Genomic DNA, 12,102 nt, shown 5'->3' with positions numbered 1-12,102 from the left:
ATATGTTCTGATTAGCCAATCAGATGAGATTTGTTAAATCCAGTGTTGGGCACGTTACTTTAAAAAAGTAATTAGTTACAGTTACTAGTTACTTCTCACAAATAACTAATAGAGTTAGTAACGGAGTTACATAATTATAAAAGTAACTAATTACCATGGAAAGTAACTATTGCGTTACTTTTAAAAAAAATATAAAATATGTCAAATAATTTGGAATCCCCTAATATTAAATATATGTCTAAAAATAAATTATTCTTGATCCGACTCATGATCCGCTCTTGCTCACGACATGAAATGTCTCTACGTGTTGGTAGCCATTAAAGAAAACATAGTTTCATATTTATGTTTAAATAGTCCTGTGTTATGTTTTAAATTCATTTATTTGATTATGAAAAGTGAACAGCATGAGTAAGATGCATCATAAGATGCGCAATATATGGGGAGACATGGAGTGGGTCAGACATGATTTTGACCACTTCATTAAGTTTTGTTTTGTAGAAAGCCTTTCTTTAAAGTGAATTTCGTTTGGTAAAAATTGTATCTTAATTTTAATCAATGTTTCTTCAACCAATTGCCTGGATTTAATAAATAAGAAGCAAATATAGCAGAAAATATAATCATGACAGAGGCACCGGCGCGATCACTTGCGCGTGAACCGGAGCTCGTCTTACAGGCTAAATGAACCGAAACTCAGTGTATAGGCTGCTTGCCTCACAAACATGAGCAAAAATATCTATAGAAAGCTTGAAATATCAACTTTAATGAAAATGAAATAATTAAAAATGAAAAGAAATAGGCTACTCTGATTATGTAATCCGAATGAAATACATTCTCTCTCTAGGCGTGTCCAGTAGGCTGGTGAGAGTCAGCAATGTCAACTTCATCTCTGCAGCCGACACTGATTCGGAAAACGTTTATTAATAAACAATTAAAATGTCTCCTTGCTGTTTTTGTCACATTCATAATCATTACTTTTGGCGGTTCTTTATGGCAAGCTTTATGCGTTCGCTTGAGTGCTCTATAGCCTATATTAAATGTTCATTATTATGGTTTATTCTCTTCAGTATTTAAGAAATTAAATTAATATAAATGTGATTAGTCAAATAATGGCTTAAATGGAAAAACTACTAGTTGACTAGAAAAAAACTTATTTCACATAGGCTATTTTTTTGTCAGTAACTGTAACGGCGTTGTAACGGGAGAAAAAGTAATTAGTTTGATTACTTGTTACTGAAAAAAGTAACGCCGTTTATTTATAACGCCGTTATTCCCATCACTGCTTAAATCGCACAGCATTTTCACTTTCAGTGTGTATAGAAAAATTGCCAAAAGTTTGTAGCTGTTGTATCTGGTTAGGACACTGTGTTTGTTTTTGTACAATAAGCCTATTACATTCGTCCATATTCATCAGTGTATACCTGATTGATTTTTTTAATAAACAAAATAATCAGAATCCTTATTGGATTATCCAATTGAAATCCAATATCCATTTCTTTCTCTCCCACTGTTATATGTCTAACATAAAAAGTCAAATATCTAGCAGTGTCAATGTTTCTCCCCCTGAAGACTAATAGATTCATATATTAATACATGTCAGAGGTGGGAGGTTTGGAGCGATTTGTTTGAATGACTTGTGAAATGTGAGACATTTGCATTTTGTTTGTCACAGTGGTAGGATATAAAGTGGGTTCTATCCCCGGAGGGAATCTGCACCCGTGTGATTGAATCTCCCTGATTTAATGCACTCATCACTGACCCGTGCTTCCTTCTCTCTCTCTCTCTTTCTCCCAGGAATGTGAGTTCAGCAGGAGAGGAGGCTCGGCGGCGGATGAGAGAGTGCGAGGGTCTGACTGACACGCTGCTTTTCGTCATCCAGACTTCCCTCGGAAGCAGTGAGATTGATAGCAAGGTACGCTTTCCTCTCGGGATCTGTCCATCTCTCCCAGCGCTATAAAGGCAACCTGTTGTAAAAGTTTTTATGTCTGTGTGAATGTGTGTGTGTGTGTATGCTCCGTAACAAATAAACAGCTCTGTGGTTGGCTGCTCTCTGAAGGTTGCGAAGGCTCGCTCTTCTTAATGGCGTTCTTTAATCATGATTTAACTGGCAGCCCTTCTTCAGGCCCACCGTGCTAATAGCAGAGCGGGGGGATGCATCCGTCCTAATGAGAATTGAAGAGCAGAGGGTGTGGATGTTGGAGCATGGCACAGTTCTTTCCCTCTGGTCATTTTCAGACTTTCCCACATATCTCGCTGTCTGAATCCCCCCGTGGCGCACTCTCAACCGCCGTTCTTCACGGTTTCCAAATGCACAGTATGTCTAATAGAAAAACTGTACTTGGATTTATTGTGATAACTCTTTAGCTTTTATAGCCTGTGTATGGAGGATATTGAACTTGCTCAAAGGGTTAAAGAGAGAGTTCAGCCAAAAAGTTTTTAGTAATCATTAAATTAGGTATCATTCATAGGCTTAAACACTCAAAATTCATCCTGTGAAAACCGTTTGAAATCGGACATTGCATTATTATTCTTTTTTTGCATACTCTGACAGTTTTGCACTATAAAAAAATGCATAGCCTTTCAAAGTATACTCCAATTGGTTCTGTGTCTGCGCTTTTTCTCTCCAGAAGTTATGAGTGTTAAAAATGTCTTTGTACTCTACTATTGGAGTTGCGGTATCTCTTATCCCCCTCACACAAGTGCTCATCAATGCAGATAACTGTTGATGTCGCCACCTCCAATAGTTTGTTGTTCAATCTCATCAATTTCTTTTTTGACTGTGAAACAACACGCTGGGTCAGTGTTGCCACCTTAGTGTTAAAAAAATTTAGGAGGCATGTGCGAGTTGAGCGTATGCTCGATTATAATAATCTGTTTGCTCACTTACTATGCTGATGATGAAATTTACATCACCCTTGAGTATGTGTAAAAACTAGGGCTGTGAATTTAACGCGTTAATTCGATTAATTACGGGGAAAAAAATAATGCGTTAAAAATTGACGCATTTAACGCACTTGCCCCGCCCCCAGACCTAAATAGGTCATCTGACAGTTAATACAGTTGACTGATGATGAATATGATGCAGGGCAACAACTCACTGCATGATATAGCCTATAGAATGCAGTTTGAATGTCCATAAAATTCAAGATAGGCAAAAGGTGCACTCAAAAAAATGAACTTTCACTGTTGTTAGTTTCACTCAAACCACCCTTGTTCACATTACTTAAAAAACTCATGTAACTACATGAACGTAATTTAGTATTGTCAGCTTTACTTGGTAAGTGTTTGTTCAGTCAACTTAACATTGCTGTGTGAAACGCACACATTATTATTGACATAACTAACTGTGCAGTGGATCCGTAGTTCCCAGCATGCTTTGCAAGGAACTGCATTAGGAGAGTAAATTTAGGGATTAAAGTGTTATTTTATGTGTTTTTCAGTAAAGGGAAAGATGTTGTTAGTCTATGTTAGTGTTTAATGTTCAGTTATGTTGGACATTTAGAGTAGTTTCTGTAATGTTTTTGAATTTTGTGGTTACCATCATGCAGAAGAGTGTCGAAGATGTGTTTAGGCTGTGAGCCTCATATACGCATGTTTATAGGATGAAATTCCTGTTCTCAATTCAATTGAGTTTGTTCAATTAGTTATTTTTGAGTGCATTTTGGGGTGAGGGGCTGCATTCTGATATGTTGTATCCTTTTTATTTAAATGATTATTCAAAAAAAAATGTGTTCACCTTACGTAATCAACATAACATTAAAGGTGCCCTAGATTATGTTTTTAAAAGATGTAATATAAGTCTAAGGTGTCCCCTGAATGTGTCTGTGAAGTTTCAGCTCAAAATACCCCATAGATTTTTTTTTTTATTAATTTTTTTAACTGCCTATTTTGGGGCATCATTATAAACGCGCCGATTTTATGCTGTGGCCCCTTTAAATCCCGTGCTATCCGCCCACCCGCTTGCCTTGAACAGTGCCTAAACAAAGTTTACACAGCTAATATAACCCTCAAAATGGATCTTTACAAAGTGTTCGTCATGCATGCGTCGGATTATGTGAGTATTGTATACTGTTATATTGTTTACTTCTGATTTTGAATGAGTTTGATAGTGCTCCGTGGCTAACGGCTAATGCTACACTGTTGGAGAGATTTATAAAGAATGAAGTTGTGTTTATGCATTATACAGACTGCAAGTGTTTAAAAATGAAAATAGCGACGGCTCTCTTGTCTCCGTGAATATAGTAATAACCGATGGTAACTTTAACCACATTTAACAGTACATTAGCAACATGCTAATGAAACATTTAGAAAAACAATTTACAAATATCACTAAAAATATAATGTTATCATGGATCATGTCAGTTATTATTGCTCCATCTGCCATTTTTCGCTATTGTTCTTGCTTGCTTACCTAGTCTGATGATTTGGTTGTGCACATCCAGACGTTAATACTGGCTGCCCTTGTCTAATGCCTTTTATAATGTTGGAAACGTGGGCTGGCATATGCAAATATTGGGGGCGTACACCCCGACTGTTACGTAACAGTCGGTGTTATGTTGAGATTCGCCTGTTCTTCGGAGGTCTTTTAAACAAATGAGATTTATATAAGAAGGAGGAAACAATGGAGTTTGAGACTCACTGTATGTCATTTCCATGTACTGAACTCTTGTTATTTAACTATGCCAAGATAAATTCAATTTTTCATTCGAGGGCACCTTTAAGTAAACTGCACATATAAATATTATGTAACAGTGACATTCAAATGATTTGTATTTACTCAAAGAAATTTTGTCAGCTTTACTTGAATTTCTTTTGTTCATTCAACTAAATAGTTTTTTGTACAAATTACTCAATATTGTTGCGTGGAACTACTTGACACTTATTTTTTAAGTAAATCCAACAATTAATTTTTTTGAGTGTGAAAGGCAATCGATTTGAACCCTTTGAAGCATAACACCGATAAAATCAGAACTTTCACTGCTAAATTCAGACATGCATTCGCGCTTTGGCTGGCGCTGAGCCAGAGATGGACGCGCTCAGTGCTTTTCATATCACAACTATTCAGTGTTTTTAACCACATAAAGTTTATTTTAAGTTATACGTAATATCTGAGCCAGAGTAGAGCCATGAGGACACTATATTTGAGAGCGCGCAAGATTTGTGGAGAGATTCGTGCTGCACATTACATTGATGCGCACTTGACATGCATCATTAAAAAATGCCTCAAGTGAACTATAAAAATGAAAAGAGCATCGCGTCTGAAAGCTGCTGTTGTTTGTTATTGGTTAAAATGAATGAAGAATATCTCTTGTTTTTCTGTGGGTGCTCAGCGTCTATATAGCATATAGTTCATGATAGGCTTGTTTGTGAATATTTTGAATAAAAATGGAAAAACGTGATAAAAGTGATACATCTGATCTGTCATATAGCGCTATTGTGCCTGCGTGACGCATCACCCCCCACATTAATAATAAATGTGCACATATTGTGAATTAATTTAACAAACTTAGTAATCTAGCTTCATTGGTAGCTTCAGTAAATTACCTTCTCTAAGAAAATGATTCATAAAACATCAGTTGTAGGGCTGGGCGATATATCGCATGTGATTGTCAGGCGCATTTCGTCAATAAAGTCGGTTCCCTGATTACCGCTAAATCGCCATCACCTGTTTTTAAATGGAGCGGCATTTAATAGACAGAGCCGTAGATCACTGACAAGCCACGCAATATCGCGTTCATATCGCAGATGAATCGTCTTCGATAATGAACTCGATATTGCGTAGCTTGTCAGTGAACTACGGCTCTGTCTATTAAATGCCGCTCCATTTAAAAACAGGTGATGGCGATTTAGCGGTAATCAGGGAACCGGCTTTACTGACGAAATGCGCGTGACAATTGCATGCGATATATCGCCCAGCCCTAATCAGTTGACCACATGTTTACTTTCAATTTCACATTTCCATATTGATATATATATAAAAAACATAAATTTTAAAATAATCAAGATATAATTCACTCAAAATTTAAATTGAGTCATCATTTACTCAACCTCATGGTCCAAAAGTTTGTGTAATAAATTCTATGTTGAATCAAATAAAATATTTCTTTCTGAATCTACTTTTTGTAATGTCTATTTGATGCTTTACATAATAAGGACTTCAAATTATCTTTTGGGGATAATTTTGTGATTAACTAGATTAATTAATCGCCACATCATGTAATTAATTAGATTACAATTTTTAATCGTTTCACAGCCCTAGTAAAAACCAAAGTACACAGTTTTATGTATCCCCACAATCTTCATGTGTCGCTAAAAATCTGATCCGTTTTGTGAACCTAAACAAGTCAAACTCCAGACAACTCTTCTTTTTGTATACCACTGCTCTAAAAACACAGATCAGACCAAAAGGGCATCCATCAGGCACACTGAAGCACTTGAGAGTTAAAAGCACACAGATAAGCATGGAAAGCATGTGGGCTTCACCACTGTGCCAATTGTCCCCATTTGTCTAAAGATAAAAATACTAATCCAGTAACACTTCCTGTAAATGCACCTCCAGCCTATGGTTACTACTTTTCTTCTTCCTTATGCCCATTTAGCTCATTTTAGAGCACTAAGTACTCTTTTTCATCCATCATTGTGCTTTTCACAGCAACATCAACCATTTCATTCAACACGTTGGCTTTGAAAAAGGCCAATCACCTTAATCACTCCAATTTCTTTATGTGTGGTGATTTGCCATGAGCTGTTTTGCAGGTGTTGGCCCAGCAGAGCTATAATTGCTGAAAGCATGCCGCCCGTGGTCTTAATGTGCTGTTAACCTGTGGTTGGTCAAGCTCTCTCCTGTTGACTTTTGCATTTAAAATGAGGGCCTTCTAAATTGCTGCCAGTAAGAGAGATAGTGTTGCCCCAAATGTCACCAGGTGCAATATTTCCAGGGACATTTCAGCAGAACTTTGCTTTCGTTTTCCTCAAACACGTGGAGAAAGCAAAGTCGGTTGTGTCTGGCACAGAGAAGGGCTGTTGTAAGTCAATATGTTTCTGTACGTCTGAAATGCCAGTGCATAATTCTCAGAACATTTCTCTGATTACAGTCATTATTTTTGTTTGTGCAGGGCATGGTCCTTCTCGTTCCATAATGGGGAAAAAGAAAAACATGGAGATTGAGAAAAACACTCGTTTTTCATCATCATTTTGAAAGCATTTATTTTCTATTTTCTGCTGTCAAGCATTGTGCCTGCTCTGCTGTGTCTCCTTGTAATACCCTGTTAAATGGAGTGTGAGCCGATGGATTTGGCTGGTCATTTTTCCCCATCTGCGGGTATATCCTTTAATCACATTTAAATGGGAGACCATGTCAGACATATAATTAAGTACTTTCATATACTTAGTGCCAATGCGGCCTACACTCCCAGCCAACACTCTAAGAAAAGATGAGACAGAGGAAATAAGACGAAGTGAAAGAGAGACATGGACAGAGGAAAATAGAAGGGTGAAATAGAAGAAGTTCTTGAAATAGAAGCTAGGCTTTAAACACACTAGGACATAGCCTTGTTGTCTTTGACGGTTCTAGAAATGTCCGTTTTTTCTCAAAAGTCAAGCCACTTAATAGTTTGAAGCAAAGTTTAAAGAACTGGTCTAAACAAAATGCAGAAAGTAAAAAACTGATTTGCAGGCCCAATTTCAGGATAAACTACTAACGCTTAAGGGTCCGTATGAAACTCTATTGCATGCCGGTGGTTTGAGACACCTCCTCCAATGGCTGCATTTGTTTCTGAACTCTTGTTAATTGTTATTCAACTGAACAGCGGAACATGGAGTGCATGCAGAGTGCTGTGTGTGAGAGCGAACAAATGTGTGTGCTCTCCTGTCTTCTGTCCAGCATGAGTTGAATAGATGAAGTTTGGCCCCTCTGGCCAGATGGGCTCTATCAAGAGCTCAGTGGTGCTAGACTAATACCTGCCCAATATCTGTCTCTCTCTTTCTCCGTCAGACCATAGAAAACTGTGTATGCATTTTGAGGAACCTCTCGTATCGGCTTGCAGCTGAAACGTCTCAGGGACAGCAGATGGGGACGGACGAGCTGGACGGCCTCCTGTGTAGCGATGCCAGCGGGAAGGACGGAGAGACCTCGGGCTGCTGGGGAAAGAAGAAAAAGAAGAAGAAGTCTCAGGACCAGGTGGGCCATTAAGTGCTATTTTTAGTTCCTAATTTTGTTTTGATGGTTTCCTACAATAGGTTTACATGCATCAGAGGTCAAAAATTTTTCTCATTTCTCACAGTGTCTCAAAATGTTTGATAAAGGATTCGGTCTCTCAAAACCCTTCCTTTCCGAGAGCCTCATTTGCTCTGATTAGTCAGATGGCCAAGTCTGTTGTGATTGGTCTACTTCTTAAAGCTCGTGTCGGAAAAGAAACGCCCATTACCATATCTGGAGGCTTCCTCAGCATTCGTGATGGCGATGGCATCGGTTTTACCTAATCAATTCGAGCCTGAGTCCTCATCCTTTGGAAGTGCATGCTAAGTGGATATTTGTTAGGGTTGTGCCGATGGACGATATCATCGACCATCATGATGGCTGACCGACATCACGATGGAGAGACACCATCGTGATGCCACACCCCCGCCCCGCTCCGCCCCTTTTATTCCCCTCACGTGCAACCTATTGGAAAGCCCAGATGAGTCATTAGTTGGGAAATAAAATAACCCTTTCGCACGTAAGTTTAAAATATTCTGGCTGACCCCCCCAGCGTGAGTTTTTCAAGGCGACCGTTATTTAGAACGTATCACTTTACTGTTTCCATGGTGACGCGTCATTGTTTGTCATGTCACACACCGCAGCGCTGTATGACTGATGATCTGCTTTTATTTCAGTTTTCCTTTTTTATTCAAAATATTCACTAATTTGTTAACTATAACATGAAATATCTGATATTCCGATTGTCAAATATGTGAAAGTGGATGTGTTTTGCTGTTTATAATGATTGCGTTAGTTGAGCTATACACGTTATGGGCGTCGCCATGTTAGTTTGGGCCGCAGGTTCTGTTGGATTCACAACATCTTATATTTATGTAAACATCCGAAACCTAAAATAAACATTATGTGGTTGAAAACACTGCATATTTGTGATATATGAAAAGTGCTGCGCGCGTCCATCTCTGGTTTTAGCGCCAGCCAAAGCGCACACGCACATTTGAATTTAGCAATTGATCACGTGATGCACTGCACTGAATGTTCTAATCACACCGGTGTGATCGTATAAATAAAGTAAAATAATGAATAATAATTATATAATAACGAAAAATTAAAATACACCCCCCACCCCCGACGATATCATCGTCCATCACGATGTTTTACTGTAAACATCGTCAACTGCCAATTTAGGGGACATCGCCCAACCCTAATATGCGTTCACAGTGCTGAAAACAGTCTTCTTGAAATGTTGATAACATGAAAAAAGGCAAGTCCTGCCACAATTGTAACATTATGGAAGCAAAATAGGTTTTTAACATTTTTTTAAGTTGACTCTGACACATGGGAGCTGAATAAATGGCAGGCGGAGACGCACATCTAAGTGCAGGGAAAAAGTACAACAAAACAATAAACACAAGAACCGGAAACCAGTAACAAGCTAACAAGACTAATCTGGGAACAATCAGACTAATCAACAGGGAAAAAAACAATGAACTACAAACGTGGCACTAGAAACACGAAAAACAACAAAAGTCCTAACAAGACTTGGGGAACATATAACAGAGAGATAGGAGCTTTATTTCACAGTAAAATGCTTTTCGGCTTTTGAAAGTGAACTGAGCATAAATTAGACGATTCATATCAAAATATGAATAACGCAATTAGCATTTTCGACACACACCCCTCGTCGCCTCAGAATAATCCCAATTTATGTTTCAATGAGTTCCCCAAATAACAGATTTTCACATCATCCTTTTATCAATTACTTCCTCTGCAAACGTAACGCTCACCACCTACACAGAAAAGCACCGTCAGACAGTGAGTTTCCCCAGTGACACGCTCAACGGCTGATAAATCACGGTGTTTGTGGGCGTCAGACTAAAGGGAGGGGGAAAAAAACCCAACCTTTTTACAGGCAGCTCCTCCGTAGCAGAAGAAACTCTTCATTAATCTCACGCAGGAAAAGTCAGCCAGGATCCTCCGTGCAGACGCGGAGGGGGAGCGTGGAGGTGGGAGAGCAGTTGTGTAACACAACTCCCTCTGGAGATGTCCCGATCCAGAGGAGCCATAAAGCTAATAGCCGGTGATATACTGGAGCCAAATATAATCCTCTTTAACTTTGATACTAGCTAAAACAAGACCTGCGTTTACTGCAAGAAAGAGATGTCCATCACAACACGCTCCAGTCGCTATGTCCCTAACAAGGAGCAGTAAAAATTTGAAAGCAGTCAGATTCGAATAAAACATCAAAGCTATTGCTCTGTTGAGATTACGAAAGCATAGGCTGTTGTATTAAACATAGTTTGGGGATATTTTGCATTTTCTTTTGCAGTTGAACATTCTAAAATATTTTTTTCTCATTCATTACCTCAAAACCCGTACATAAGATTGCAGAACTGTTTTAGGATTCGGTCAGATGTGCCTACTCCAATCAGATTATAGAAAGGAAGGAGATGCAAGGACAGTTGCCTGTCTCTGCCTGTTGGCCGGCAAAGAGGGCCATTTCTCCCCATTACCTAAGGTGCCCTCTCGTATCATGTGCCGGACCTTCTCCTCAGCCGAGACATTTTGAAAGAGGACACCTGGGCCTCCGGGCAACAGAAGGCTAATGTACTCTGTTAAATCATTTATCACTAAATGGCAGTGAGGTAGCCCAGGAAACCAGAGCATGCCGCCGCGGCTCTGTCGGGGCAGGGCAGTGGCGTTTAGCGTAGCTAATTGACTGAGAGGAGAGAGTATGTAAACCAGAGCAATTTCAACCCACTGAGCACTGATACCCTTCTTTGAGTTTACTCTGAGAAATGGGGCATGGCGTGCTCATTACTCTCAAAGCTTGCCGACAAGGAAAGGGCAAGAGAAAGTTTGTGACTATTTGATATGCTGTTTTACGCTCTGATAGTTCAGAAGAAGCATTAGGATCACATTGTCATTTTTAGATTTATCTTCACTCTCATTTTGTGCTGAAAGACAGATTTTACTCATTTTAGATGCCCAAAAAGATACATTTCCTGAAGAAAATATTAGTGGTGCACACCAGTTTAGAAGCTTAAAATGTGCAATAGTAATGGGTCAGTGACAAATACAGATGTACGAGATGATCTAACAGAGATCTAGTTTACACAAAGTTCTTAGAAATGTAATCTTTGTTGGTTTCATACACTTTTGTATTTTCATAAATATTTACATTGAAAAGTGGTCAAATGTGTGGCCTTCAAGTAATAAAATATTGGTAACACTTTGTTTCAGTGTTCTTGTTACACATGGTTCATGTAGTTACTATAATAATATCTACAAATTATCCATAATTACATGCAACTAACCCTAAACCAAACCCTAATCCTAACCCTATAGGGCTGGACAATATGACCTAAAATCATAATCTTGATTAATTGAACATTTTACCTCAATTGCGATTATACCCAATCTTTTTTATTAGTTTTTAGGGACAGTACAAAATAGGACATCATAAAAACAGTAAACAATAAAATGTTGTCCATTATTAACCCCTTACATGATCCTTCTCCCCAAAATCAATGTCAAAAAAATATATATATAAAAAAAAAAAATATATATATATATATATATATATATATATATATATATATATTTGAATATATTTCACAAAGTAATTTATTCCTGTGATGGCAAAGCTGAATTTTCAGCATCATTACTCCAGTCTTCAGTGTCACATGATCCTTCAGAAATCATTCTAATATGCTGATCTGCTGCTCAAGAAACATTTAATGTGTACAATTGTACAAAATATTTGTGTACAATATTTTTTTTCAGGATTATTTGATGAATAGAAAGTTCAAACAAACTTTTGAACGGTAGTGTATAATGCTACAGAAGCTTTGTATTTCAGATAAATGCTGTTCTTTTGAACTTTCTATTCATCAAGGAATCCTGAA

At 38.1% G+C, this 12,102-nt stretch overlaps 1 protein-coding gene across 1 annotated transcript in view; it reads left to right on the top strand.

Annotated features, from left to right (window-relative positions):
- Nucleotides 1–12,102, top strand: part of ctnnd2a (catenin (cadherin-associated protein), delta 2a) — a 358,882-nt gene that overhangs the window by 283,995 nt on the left and 62,785 nt on the right. Inside the window, 2 exon segments of the mRNA XM_048175121.1 lie at nt 1,792–1,909; nt 7,991–8,176. Coding sequence (XP_048031078.1) covers nt 1,792–1,909; nt 7,991–8,176 — 304 coding nt within the window.

The sequence above is a fragment of the Megalobrama amblycephala genome, linkage group LG22 (genome assembly GCF_018812025.1).
Source record: "Megalobrama amblycephala isolate DHTTF-2021 linkage group LG22, ASM1881202v1, whole genome shotgun sequence".
NCBI lineage: Eukaryota > Metazoa > Chordata > Actinopteri > Cypriniformes > Xenocyprididae > Megalobrama > Megalobrama amblycephala.
Note: the sequence above shows the minus strand (reverse complement) of the source record. Positions and strands in the feature narration are given on the sequence as shown.